The sequence below is a fragment of the Nipponia nippon genome, unplaced genomic scaffold, assembly GCF_047370975.1.
Source record: "Nipponia nippon isolate SJK-2023a ecotype South Korea unplaced genomic scaffold, ASM4737097v1 scaffold_3, whole genome shotgun sequence".
In the NCBI taxonomy this organism is placed as follows: Eukaryota; Metazoa; Chordata; class Aves; order Pelecaniformes; family Threskiornithidae; genus Nipponia; species Nipponia nippon.
In genome coordinates, this window is record NW_028262347.1 from 38,972,087 (window position 1) to 38,986,619 (window position 14,533).

Here is a 14,533-nt window from a genome sequence, read left to right on the forward strand (position 1 = left end):
ATCCATTAATTAATCACGTAAGACATACTTACTAAGTCATCAAGACTTAAAAGACATTGTACTACAAAATAAGAGATCATTTACCAAAACTACATTTTCCTCACCTGCAAATCCACTGACAATTCACCAGCACATAAAATACTAACATATTGAAGCTATGTAAGAATTTGTTCCAAGAAATTACTTTCACAGAATTTTAAAAATTGTCTTAATGAAATATTGTGAGAAAGATAGAGGCCTTCAGCACTTTCCGTATATTAAAGCTATTTCCATACAATGGAGCAGTGTTTCACCTTGGCCGCCTTCTCTAGTCACATTGATGTAACCTCCTGAATAATGATGCCACCAGCACTACATTTTTGTAAGAGACTTAAACCAACAGCTAATAAACTTCTGTCATTATCTATGAGGAAGAAAACAACCTACTATGAATGGACATGTGGCTGTAAAAAGCCCAATTATCCGTACAGCACAAAGGACCACCAGCTCTGGGCTGTAACTAGAACGGCCTTCGACAGTTTTGCTCAGTCTCTGGAAACAATTTGCATAACACAATCTGCCCTACAAAATCCACGGCCGTTCAGATTAGTTATAAGAGCCCAAGTTCAGAGAAGCAGTGGAGGAAAAAAAAAAAAAAAAAAAAAAGAAACTAGAAAGGAGCACTGTTTTCTACCCACCTGAAAGCAAACCACAAACACTGAACTGCAGCACACAAATCAAGTACTGGTTACAAAATTACAACGTTCAGTGCTTTCTCCATCCCTTGTGATATGAATGGTGGTATTTGAAAGGGACGGTCGTACTATTTCCAGTAGACAAACCTCTCCCTCCCTGCTGTCCTCCACTGCTTGTAGGGCAGAGCTGGGTATTCCCTGCCTGAATGAGCCAGCAAAGACAGACACGACGACTGGGAGAGCAGAGCAATGTTACCAAACCCACTACAAGTCTAAATATAAGTATATTTTTGTAATTCCATTTAGAATACACCAAGAAAAATGTAAGGAAATCATTCAAGCCCTAAGCTTGAGAAGGCTGCTTCTTTTTTCCAGGCAGGGTATGGCACAGGTGAATAGCAACAGATTTAGAAGTGCCAGGGATGCCTGCATAACTCCGCTGGAAATCTTCTGGGAAGCCCAGGTGAAATATGGGTCAAGTTACATAGGGAGCATTCCAGAGACTACCAAAGCGTCACTAAATTCATAGGGACTGCAGAGAGGCCAGCAGATCCGCTGTCTTGCTGCACTCCACTTCTTTCAATTATTGATGAGCAGTTATCACCCCCAGCCTGAACAGCTTTGGTCTCTCCATTTCAGAAGTCACTCCCGTCTCCTTTTAGCAATGAAAGGGAACGTAGCACTTCCATGACAAGCTGTGTGAAATTCTACCACGACCCAACGGAAAATCCGTGTTCCTGCTTTCCAAATTGTAAATGCCACTGGAAATATTTAGATTTACTGACAACTGACCTGAGCACTGCTGCTGCTGCTGGCAGCGCTCTGCCAGAGATCCAGGCTCTCTCCCAACTTTCCTTCACAGGCATCTTCTCGTTTCCCCTAAAACAGGCTGTCAGATGCAACATCCCTATCAGACAGCGTGGCAAACATCCCATCTCATTTCTGAGCATTCAGCACTACTACAGCTGGCACCGCAGCCTGCAGGTCCTGCCCTGACACATCTCAGAGGGTCCTGTTGACTACACAGCTACAAATGGGCTCCTACAAATGGGGCACAGGTAGCAGGTCATCAGGGCTTTATATTATTTCCTACTCTAATTTGCAGAAAGCAAGGGCAAAAAGCTAATATCGTTTTGTATTTAAAATATGTATTTGTGTACCATTCATTTTATACCTCAGGAATCTTTTTTTTTTTTTTTTTTTTTTTAATAGAGATGCTACCAGCATTGACAGAACAGCAACAAAGTGTATTGTTGAGCAAGCAGTTCCCCCCTTTGGGAGAGGGACAGTGTTATCAAAATAACATAGATCTGAGCAGCCACAGAGCTTGTTAAACATACCCAAAGGAGGCATTTGCGAAGAAATTTGAAAACACAGTTTACTGAGTTAATACTGCACATGGCATTTGTGTACTTTTGGTTTCACTTTCTTTTTCGTAGTTTCATTCAAACAGTATTTCCCTCAGAGCTGTCTTTAATCTCTCTTTTCTCCTTTCTGCCTTCCACAGTCCTCCTTTCTTCTACAACCGAAGTTCCCTTTCATAAAATCACACAATAATTGAGGTTGGAAGGGCTCTCTGGAAGTCCTCTGGCGCAAGTCCCCTGTTCAGAGCACAGCCAGCTTTGAAGTCAGATCTGACTTAAATAGGTATATCAGGGCGCTTGCAGCCTTGTCCAGTTACGTTTTGAGTATCTTCAAAGAAATTTCTCACTGTCCCATAAATATCTTCCCTTCCATCTTCTTTGTCCTCCCCAACTCCACACCCAAGCATGTACGCACAGGTCTTACAAGCACCAGGGCTACACCTACAAGCCTAATTTTGACACCTGGAAAACCGTCTCTGATGGCCCATCTCCAGTGTCAGCTTTAGGCAGAAGACATGGTGTCCGTGTGCCTTACACAGGGGCTCCAGATTTTATATCGTGTTTAGCGAGTACAGAACAGGCTGGGCAAATCTGAAGGGTTTGTTCCTTGCTTTCCTTCTGTGGGGCTGGAGGAGCAGAGCGGCAAGATTCTTGCAGGGTGGTGGGAACTCACACCTCCTCTAGCACCCTGCCACTCCCGTTCAGTTCGGCTCTTCCCTTGGCCACCTTTCCAAGGATCGTTCTCCTCAAATGTCTCTCATCATCTGTTCAAAGTGCCCAGGGACAGCAGAAAAATAAACCCAATTACTCCCTCCTCTGTCTCACAGCTGCCCATGGTGCTCCCAGTGTCAGCACAGGGACTGTATTAAAAAAATGCACTCAATTGCTACGTGTGTGATCAGATCCGATGGCCGCTCACCAAAATTTACTTCTGCCATCTTAACACCAAGGAGATTTTGGTTCATTTATAGCAAGTATTATGCCCATAACCTGCCGTTATGAAATTTCCACTGCATGCTAAAACCCAAGGAACTGCTGCTCCATATTCTCTACTACATGCACACACACAAATTATTAAAAAAGCAAACTGCAAGTGCCAGATTTAAGAATTCCTAGCAAGCCTTAATTTGGCCTCCTTTTGCATATGCATTAGAACACAATCTTTAATTACCTGATCTCATACTTGTTCGTGAGACCTTGCCTCATTTAACGGCCAGAATAAATGATTTTAACTACCCAAAAAATTACTCAAGGCCTTGTTTTCCCCTCATTGCTCGAAGTGTAATTCCATGCCTTAGTTCCCACACACTATTCAAGCCTTTCTGGACAGACATTAATTTCTTCCTGAGCTCTTCTATAGTGCTCATCACTATAGCATTTGAGAGCTTAGCAAACACTAACTTACTTTCATAGCATACCTGTGAAGGAGAGGTACCATTAACCTGATTTCACAGGTGAAGAACCAGAACACAGAGAGATCATCGAAGGTATGCAACAATTTAAAGGTTGCAGCCTGAGATGTCTTACGGCTGAATTTTCAGAGTAGTTAGGCTTATACAATTTTTTTATATATACAAACCATACTTCCCTTGGCATGCTACAGCAACTTGGCCAGACATGTGCAAATGCAAGCTCTCACGTCAGGGAAACATGGGATGAGCCCTGACGGGAAGGGTGGTGGGAAGGCAGGTACAACGCTGCACCAGGACTCAGCGCAGCCTCCTCCACACACTGAATCCGTCACAAGCGCCGCAGCAAAAATAAGCAGTCCTTCATTAAGGAGTCATTAAAGAGAGGCTAAATTGAGGTTCTATAGGCACCCTTAGTCCTACTGCCTTTTAAATTTGGAGTATGTGTCCTCAGAGCTGCAGTAGTCTTGCACACTGATTTCTGTATAATTTCCTGGGTTTCAGAGGGAAACTAGAAAATACTCTGAAAAAAAATTGGTAGGGTTCAGGTGCCCGGGTCATCAGCAGTCTGATCATCACGGACTCCTGTGCCCAGCCACAGCACTACTCCTGCTCTTTTCTGCTGGAAAACGTTGAACGAAGTTGCCCGGTAATTTCTGCACATATGATGAGGACTACCAAATTTGCCTTATACAAACACTATCTACAGTAAACAGGTGTTTATATTCATGCTGATGATTAATTATAGCTGCCGGCATGCCCTACTGAAAAAAACACAGCAATCATTCAATAAATGTTTATAGTCTCATCAGCAAGGGGCTTATATTGTTGTTTCCTTCATCATTCCACTAATTGCTTTACATTTTCCATTGGAACCGAAGGCCAATATTGGAACTGACATCTCAGTAGTTGCTTTAACCTCTCTCTCTAATTTTAGTTCATAAAACCTTATGTTTCATTCACTTCAAAATACCCAAGGGGAAAAAATTATCGCATCACTACATGTTCATGATGTAACTTGATGAAGTCACGATTAAAATACATGGACCTACACATCATTTCAGGAAGCAGGAAGTCCAGGTCTCTCTGAATTTCATTGTTTGAACCTGAATATCATATATTCTAGATATACTAAAATGTAAAGGGTGCCCTATTCTCAAAGACACTGGAGGTACGACCTCATACCAGCAGCCACTATAAGAGAAGGAAGACCTACAATGAACACATTTCATGAGCAGGGACAATCGAGATCTTTACTTCAATGAATCAGTAAAGAATAGGACTGGAAAGTAAATGAAAGAAGTAGCACAGAAACTGTAGACTCGTAATTGCTAGCAGGGAGAAGTGCTTACGCTTCATGCAAAGAATTAGATAACTCAGGTCTCATTGTTTCAGTGACTTAAAATAAATAAGCTGGTTTCCCTCAAGCAACTCTAAAGCAATGTTTCACCATCCATGCTCTGTGCTGCCCCAGGAGTCCAAGGCCCACTCGTAGAAGAGCCACAAAAGGTCATTTAAAAAAGTAATCCTATTGCTAACAAACTTTAATTGGCTGTTGCACCACTGTTTTAGGAAAAAACAAAACAAAACAAAAAAGTAAAATTTCTGTGGCATGTTTTATGAAAAATGAAAACGTTTCACCAAAACTGGCACAGACCTGCCTGGCTAGAACAAACCCACTGCTCCACAAATCTCTGAATGGGAAAGTTCATACTGTCTGCGCCAGCAGTAAAGCTCAAATACAATTGTGCTATTTATCTCCATGCCTGGCTTGCAAACTGACAACTGGATGGTGGCCCTGTGGTGACAGACTCTCTCTGGACATGGGCATTGCATCCCATTCCTGCTGAACTCATGGTGTTGGGGTAATCCAGACCTCAGGAAAAAAGTGACTTATGGAAAACAGACAGAAATACTGAAATCATGAAACAGTCATTAAGGAGAAGGAAATAAAGAATTTTAATAAATTTTAGTTATTAAAAAAAAAAAGATTATTGTGTTTTCAAGGCCTGCCAATATTCTCTGCTCAGGTTACAAAGCCTTTTTTCTTCCAGCCTGCAACAAATTTATTACCTTTAGTTTCAATGAAAGCTGAGATTTTACTGTACTGACATGACAAGACCTGGGATGGGAGGAGAACCCCCTCCCCCCCCCCGCACACATCCAATTAAACTGCAGACTAGCAACATGCGCTCTTTGCAAAATGAAAAGCGGTTGTCCTGCATTCCCCACCCTTAAGATCAATTAACATCTCTGCAACCTGAGCTAGAGATATTCAATGCCCCTGTCACCACATTACTCATAAAACCACTAACTCTTCTACAACCCCAATCAGTGAGACTGACAGAAACAAGAACTATTTGTACCAGTTTACAAAATGGAGAAAATCTTGACAATAATGATGCTGCTACTGACCGTAGCATTAAGAAGCCATAGGCATATCACTTCCCTCAGTGTTTTGTCTCAGTGCTGTTTCAGTAGCGAGTCTCTTCTACCAATATTTAATATAGCTTTAAAGCCACCCAGGTTATGAAATGCAAAGATATTTGTTAGTAAGAGTTTGGCAGCTGAGGGAGTTTCTGCACCATAAGATTGAGCCGTGTTGGAGAAGAACGCCCAAGCAGAGTTTTTCTGCTGACATCATCCCAAATAGCATATCATATATCCAATATTTGTTTTAACTAATTATTGCCAGATTTCAGTCAATAAAGAGGACATCTTCAACTTGGAGTTATATAAAACTTTTTGTTTTTCTTTTTTGCCTAATTTGCTAGGCTAGGAGTCAAATACCTTACCTTCACTTCCCAATGATGACACTGTGAGAGAGATGGGAGAATTAATGGAAAGAAGGGAAAAATCATCACGTGCATTTAGGAGGCAAATTCAAAGAGATCGATTGTCCTAAAACTGAGGAACCAGACAATTCTCACAGACGACTTGTGGAAGAATTAATGAAGGGCATCACTGAGAAAAACGATACATGACTTCACCGCAGATACACTATGGCAGACTACTCTGTCTAAAATATCAATGCTCTTGTCAAACAACATATACTAGGCCTTGACAAAGGATAGAAGAAAATTATCTGTGGGACTCTGAGCGACTAATGGCTAAAAGATGGTACCTTTCAGGTTAGTGGGAGTTTACTAGTAGAATTCTTTAAACATTGTGTTTTGGGATCATTCTTCAATATTTTCATTGCATCAACACAGAAAATAAAACCTTCATGCCAATGGACTATGCTGCTGACATCGTGTTGGGAGGAACAACATAAGAAGAACCACCAATGAAAACCGAGTCTCTTTCAGGAACAGATGGATGACAGAAAGCAGAAGTAACATAAACAAGACAAAATTTAACAGTGAACGTTCACAGAAGTGCCCTCTGGACCTTCATGGGCAGATCATGACAAACACCTTTCGTGTGACCTGCGAGGTTCCAAAATCAGCTGGAACAAACCCAAACCCTTCCAAGCACTTTGCAAAATAAAAGACTTAGCGCTGAAATCGGATTGGGGTGGGGGAAGGAGGAGTTTTGTGTTTGTTTTGGCCAGAGGTGACCAAATCAGGCTGGGTCCCAAAAACACCTTCCTGCTCAAGACTAGGCTGAAACTCAAAGGTCTTGGCAACACACCCTGACTTGAGCGAAAGGACATATGTCACTTTTGGGAGTGTTCCAGGTGGCTCTGATACACAGCATTCCTGACATTCACTAGCAGTCTTGGTAATAATATAACAAGGGCCTTTTTCATGCAAAGCCTCATGGAAAGGAACAGGTTCAATGGCAGTGCTGTAACGCTGCGCAAGATAAATATAACACTTTTTAAAGCGTTTTATGCAATAAGAACCAACTTGTCTGAGTAGGTTGGGCGGCAATTTCATCACCCATTATGTTCACAGTGCAAAGTCTCACCAAAATGAGTATGACGCCTGCGCTACTAATGTCAATATGTGTTTGTGTACCAAAATTATTATTTTAGTTATTCTAGCACTACGTAACACAGAGACTCTCCAGAAAGATGAGAGCTGATGTTGCACGTCAAAAAAGGATATCCATTTAACTGAACCCAAATAGATGAAATGTCCAAGCAAAAAGATGTCTGACTCAAGAGCTGGGGTCTCTGTTCTACCCAGGGAGCTTTAGGCACTACTGCACCTTCCTTTCATCCAGCTGTTGTCCCAATACCACAGCTAATACAGTCTTCCATGACAAAGCTTCAGAGGAGTACAGACAGTATGCCTAACAGCAGGAGCTACAATATCCCAGTATCCAGGCACAGCTGCACTGAGGACAAACTAAAGTCACCTTCTTCCTGTGATTCCCAGAGGCCTAGTCTATTTTTAACTTCATTTTCTTTCTGTTTGATCCTTTGGTTGTTCTAATGTAGTTTCTGCATTTTTCCATTAATTCTGCCTCCATACAACACTCTAAGCAATACTAGACAGCGTGGGGGAAGAGAGAGTAACAAGCTCGTAAAGTGATTGGCTCAGACAATCTTCAAATGCACTGGCTAATTGGATATGTAACTCATACACGACGACGGAGGAGGGATGGATAACAACGCAGGGAGAAGAAACTAACTCTAAAAAAAGCTCCAACTCCATTCAGGTGAATGAAAAGCACGTCTTTGATTTCATTAGCTCTGATACTTTGAAAATCATACCAATAAATACGATCTTATTCTCAAGCACGCATCCTTCTAAGCACACAAATGCAGAAGGAACGGCTATTAAAGGCTCTGCAATTACTCTAAATTTACACTGTAAACAGGATAACACCAGACCATAATTAAATTAAAAATGAAACATGTCATTGTCCCCATTACATGAAATTAAAGCATTTACAGTAGCACCGGCAGCATCTTTTCACATTTTGTACACTGCTTTAAGTAGCTACCACACCTATCCAACCAAAGCAGTGACAGTGTCGCACACAGAAAGACCAGACAACAGAAGGAGGAGCAATTGTGTTTCATGTGGGATCTCTGTAAAGACTCCACAGCTGGGATCTCCTACGACACGTTTGGTTTAAGTAACTGCAAGAAGTTGCGAACTCCTTGTGCATGCAACTCCATAGGACTGTGCACTGTTTTGACCATTCAATCTGAGTATTACGATCACTATTGTAAACACCGCTTCAAAATCTGACACATATTCATCCAGTCTGAAATACTTATGACCTCCACAGGCTGAAGTGTGTATTATCCTTTTATTTTCTAAGTAGAATGAAAGGAAAAACGTATTAGATATTTGGCTCAATCTTAGTGCCTTACATTAAGTCAAGAGTTAATAATTTATTAATCAGCATTCAAGAAATCCTTATTACATGTGACAGTTTTTGGAGAGGTTTTGCCTTCTTGTTTAAAAAACCTTCAACAACAACAATCAGCTAGGGAAATATTTTGACATACTGCTTTGACACATTCCTTTGATTTACATATTAAAGCAAAAAAAAGTTACGTGCTTTCACTAACATGTATCATTTTCACATTTTTCAGTCCTAAGTAGATTTAAAATTTTTAGTTCTCGTGTAGAAGATTTTATGGTAATATGTTACCTGTTACAACTGTATTGCCCCCCAAAACAGGTCTTTTCCTCAGTCTTAACAACACCGATGAACCATGAGATTATCAGCATGCTAAATGTTCTTTAAAATAGAAAGAGATCAAGATTGTATTAAGAAGAAACCCAGTAAACAACCAAACACTCCACATTAGTTTACTTTTGGAGATAGGCAAGCATGGTGCACTGGGAGGAAACCAAGAGGAAAAATTTCTTGCTTCCTAATTTTCCACAGGATAGCAGTACTCCGGTGCTGTAGAGTGCAATCACATTCATCACTTTGTCTTAAAACAAATGGAAGGTTCTTACAATTTATTTCAGCAAAATGGAAATGAAGCCAAATGATGCAAAAAGATACCAACAGCTACTTGCAGAGTACAGAACAACAACAAAAGTGCATCAAACTTCAGGTGCTCAAGAAAAGGCACAGCTTCACTGCAAAGCTCCCAAACCACCAGTCAGAACAGCAGAAACCTTTTAAAAAGGTAATTTCTGTGCACGACTAGTTCTACTGCCGACACCTTGCCCTGAGAGTGCTGCACAATACCCCAGGCAGGGGCTGAGAATGGCTTCCCTCCCTCCGTCCCTGCAGGCACCTCTGGGCATGTCCCCTCCTCCGGGAGATGCCCAAGGCAGACCTCCAGCTCTGAAGCCCGACAGGTACAGGGGCCAAACCATCATGAGCTGCAGGGAACAGCACACACTTTGCCCAGGGACTTCCGAGCAGGCGGTTTATTTTGGTTTTGGGCGAGCTGCTGCTGTCACGTGAGCATTAGCAAACAAAACCCACCACTTAATTCTTCACGAGTGGTCCCGGACCTGCAGCGAGGAAGCAGCCCACTTGAGTTACTCGCTGCTGAAAAGACCAGGTCACAGCAGAGGCTCAGAGGACTGACTCTCCCTCGGCAACAAACATTAATCATCAACTCCAACTCACAAATGAGTGATCGCTGCCTTTATAGCTCTTTAAAAATATCCACTGTGTGGCTTTCCAAAGGCATTATCCAAGGGCTACCGCTACCCTATCGCTTCTCAACACAAAGTGTTTTAACAAAAGGTTTCCAGCAGTCAGACTCAATTAACTGCACCTGAAATCTTACCCGGGTTTGCAGACAGACCCCACTTACTTTGAGAGCGGCTGTGCCACTTCAGCTGCTTTGTATTGTTCATCAGCAGTCACAGCCAGATAAAGCCCTAACAGGAACCGACGTTTTAATACTTGCACGAGGCTCGGATTCTAGCAAGCAAGGAATATTGTTTGCGTTTTTGGAGTTTAGGGTTTTTTTAAATCTTAAAAGCATAGCATTTATCACAGTCAAAGGAAAATGACGTTATGCAAAATACTTACTCCGAAAATGCTCTGAGGCATAATAGTAGACGTCCTCGTAGCCCTCATGGTAATCCTCCTCTGGCCGGTACTTTTTGCCTTTTCTTCTTCTCGATCTTCTTATCTGCTTGACGAAGCCCAAGAAGCGCTCCATCTCCTTCCTCAGCAGCACCAGCCGGCAGCCCCCTGTGCCCTCTGCTTCACAAAGAGCTGTCCCAGCATGAACCAACCGCAAGCACCGGAGCAAAGCTGCAGCCTCCCACCAGCCGCTCTGGTACCATTAAAAAACCCCTCCCTTATCTCAGCTGTGACTAGGAAGCATATTGTTTTCCCTTTAAAAAAAATGGAGGGGGACACACACTTTATCAAATCTACTGACTGGAATATTTCAACATGAAAATAGTCAAAGGAGGAAAATATTGAAGCAAAAAGAGAAAGTCAGGATTTCAAGCGGTTATTAAACAGCAGAGGACAAAGTTGAAGAGACCTGCCTGCCAGCGAGGGGAAGCCCAGCACTGAGAGCTCCCTGTCCTGTGTCTCCATCATTTGAAGAGGGGCTGGGAGGCGGGGATAGATGTTAGTCAATGGACTGAACCATATCTCAAGGCAAAACAGGTTTTCATTCGCCAGTTAAATGCTGCCCTCATATTCACCCGGGCACAGGCTCAGGAGCCCGTTTGATTTCATTTGTTGTAAGAAGAGGAAACACGTCGATCCATTTCTGGCATCACATATGCTGGATGAATAAATAGCAAAGTGGTTTAATCCATACACACAGCCCACTCACCGGCAAGTGTGTGCTGAACGTGTTAATTGGAGCAGCAGGGAGAAAGCTCGGCAGCTGTTAAAAAATGACACATATACCCACCGGGCATTAGTGTATTCTAATCACTGCTAGATCTAAACATTAAAAGGCACTCCACAGACAGGTCTCCTATGGAGCTGGCCAGGCGAGGTGGCAATAGGCAAACAAAGGAAGCAACATCACGAGCCTGCCACGACAATACTCGTTTCAAATCCCAGCAGAGTTTTAAAAACTTTAAAATGAAGGTATGGCAGACTATCCTTTGCACAGGATGACAGGAACACAAATCCTGAAAAGGTGCTGGCTCTTTTGCTGCGTGCCTGAATCCCACACGCATTCCCTAAGATAAGGCTGGAATTTCATCCGTGTTTCTGATGAAGTTTCCCTCCCGCACAAGAACTAAAGCAGTGTCTGCTTGAATCCTATCACATTGATGGGGTTTTTTTTTGTAACCGCGCTCCTGCAAGCCAAGCAGGTCTCTAGTCCAGCAGGACCTCTCCTGTCTGCTGGCACAAGTTGGGGATCAATCAGTCGCCTCAGTCAAACCACATGCTAAACATAGTCACCTGCACCCATGCTCACAGGAGATACCATTTTGCACCTACGAGCATGAGGAAGTCAGAGAGTCTTCCCGTAAGACCGATTTTACAGGATCATCACCTGGAAAATGAAGAGCAGGCAGAGGTGGGATTTATTTCTGGTGATAGAGACACTTCAGTGAGTCATTATTTTGCAAAGAGCAAACCAGGGCAGTTTTTTTAGAAGCCTAAAAGAAGTAAAGCAAAAGCCAGGATTGCGATTTATCATCGTTTCAACAGAAGTATGCAGAGATTAATCAGAATTGAGTTGGGATTTTCTAGTTTTGAAACATGTAAAAGTTACTAGTAGAGGTCAGCCAGATCTGCTGTCCGAGGGTCTGAAAACAAACACATGCTAAAAGCACGCACTGGAACTCTTCTGGGCTTCCCAGGTATTTTAAAACAATATTGTCACAAAAACACATCCATTTTATCCATAAAAGCTCAAAAAACCCTGGACGCACCTACCAAGCTCCCCACAGGAATACAGACTCATCCTCCTTGACCTTACCAGCCCCTGCTTGTCCACTCTGAAAATGCAGCCTCTGTCACTAGCTGATGAACACCCCGAGGGCACTACCAGAATTATTTTTAGTGTAACTTCTATAAGGAGGTTGTGTTTTATTACAAGTCTGTTTCTATCACACAGCTTTCAATTTTCAAAGGGTAAAGACCTTAGAGGAATATTACAAGCATATTACCAAAAATAAAAAAAAGCCAATAAAACTTTTTATATGGATCTTTAAGAAGGGATCACTGTACGTTCTGCAGGTTTCAATTCACATGTCTTTTCTGTGCTCTGCCACCAAGCAGCAAAAACATTACATTAGTATCATGAAAGCTTCTGCTGGAGAAGCGGCCTCCTGGTCCTCGGCGCACCCCAGGGAGTCTTCAGTCCTTTCCATAACAAGACCAACACAGCAAATAAGCAGACAAGGGAGCAACCAAATGATCTCAGCTAGCATAGTAAGCACCAGATGTAGTACACCAACTGCCTGACCATTTTCTAGGGAGAACAGATCTAAATTTGGGTGAATTTTGAGCTTTGGAAAGCGTGTCGTTACCTTGCGCAATGGACCTTCCCTTCTCTTCCCCATGCTCATGAAGTGCATCGCCCAGGTGCGTCACATACGTATACGGCTAATTTAGTAAAGCAGAAAAAAAGCACTAAACGGTATTATCGATCAGTGCTCAAACTAATGACTCCCACATATCTTGTATGTAAAGCATGAAGGGGTTGAGGGAGAGCACTAGCACTCCTCGGATAAGCATGGCATGTTCAAGCTCTGCTGCTCTTCACTGTATCCCACCAACTACTACTGTCTACAAAAACAGCCTCCATCTCCCATACCAAAGGTGCAGAAGCAGGTGTTGCCCACAGTTTCTAACACACAAGCTGACAGTCTTGCCAGCACGTAAATTATACACCTGTTTCCTTTTGCATGAATGCAAACAGCAGAGAAAAACAATTTCAGCATTTTTTTTTTTTTAAACCTAGAACAAGCTGAGCTTTTGATAGGATTTTTCCCACCCTAAAATATTCTGGTATTCAGGGCAATTTAAAGAGAAGGAAATACCGTATCTGAGGGCAATGTTGTCATATAATAGGAGTCAGAGTATTAAGTGTTTTACTATACTATAAAGATTTCTGAACAAAACTTATGCTTCATATGCATTACATACTACCTCTGCTGCTTTGCTGATAACACTGGAGACATTCATTAGCTACTCCTCATGCCATACCTCTAAATATTTTATCATAGTCCTACTTTCAGACATATAAGCAGAGAATTCCATTTCACAAACAGAGTTTACTGTAGTTAAAAAAAACCCGAAGAGCTAACTACTGCTTTCCCCATCGCTCGGGAGTCACCCTTCTGCAGCTTCTTGTGGTGAACAACTCATTCCTTCATGGAAATGAACACAGCTATTGCAACCTTCTGCTTGAACAGGATTAAAAAAACTAGAAACATAACAGACGTATACCACAGATCCAGAAAGGCATATTGATTTTATGGGAGGAGCAGAGAACGAAACAAACATTAGCTTTCAAATTTTTAAAACAGAAAACATCAGAGATGACAGTGAGTTTCATTCCTTAATGACAAACAGAATAGGATAATTATGCCCAGAGGGCATAAAATTAGGTGTCGGTTGATACTCTGAAGCTCTCTCTGAACTAGAATTTGGGGAATCAATTTTCTGGTGTTATAATACCGCAACAGAAGTTACAACATAAATGTCTCGGGCTCTTTGGCTCATCCTTTCTCTGTGAACACACCTACTGCAATCGAAGCAAGTGCTTTCCAAGGTGGTTCCCTTAGAAGCAGCAAGGACTGTCATGCTGTCTCCAGCACGATTTGCATAATAAAAATTTTGCCAACTGACACCAATTAGATAATATTTACATTCTCCATTCTGATAACTAATTAGTTTCAGTTAAGAAGAAGCTCCATCAACCTGCATCTGTCTCAGGTCAGTGACTTATTGGAAGAGACTTCATGGCAGTAATAAAACAAATATACCATTAAGACACTGTCCTTTTCAAGTAGTTAAGCTGAGGCATAAGAGCTCTTGCAGCCATTGACAATTGTCTAGAAGATATTTAAGCATTTAAGCTTTACCTTGCCTTTCTATCCATAGCAAAGATTAGGTCTCTCATCTTGTAAAATACCTGAATTGAACTTTTTACTTGCACAAAATTAACTATGTGGTTCTCTAGGTAAACTTTCACAGCGGACATACCTATTTTCTACAGCACTTTTTCCAGTATGTGGGGAAAGCAGTAGGAAAAACATTTTGGTATCCATGGATG

General features: G+C 42.0%; 1 protein-coding gene across 11 annotated transcripts in view; it reads right to left on the reverse strand.

Moving 5' to 3' along the window:
* The window catches only part of GRIP1 (glutamate receptor interacting protein 1), a 331,519-nt gene that overhangs the window by 220,799 nt on the left and 96,187 nt on the right, over nucleotides 1-14,533 (reverse strand). For 9 of the 11 annotated variants that reach the window (XM_087764283.1, XM_087764281.1, XM_087764277.1 and 6 more), the window contains exon 1: nucleotides 10,357-10,856. The exons of the other annotated variants lie outside the window; for them this stretch is intronic. In XM_087764283.1, coding sequence (XP_087620409.1) covers nucleotides 10,357-10,489 — 133 coding nt within the window. In that variant the 5' untranslated portion in view covers nucleotides 10,490-10,856. Of the gene's footprint in view, nucleotides 1-10,356; nucleotides 10,857-14,533 lie in introns of those variants that run through there. 11 annotated transcript variants of the gene reach the window in all.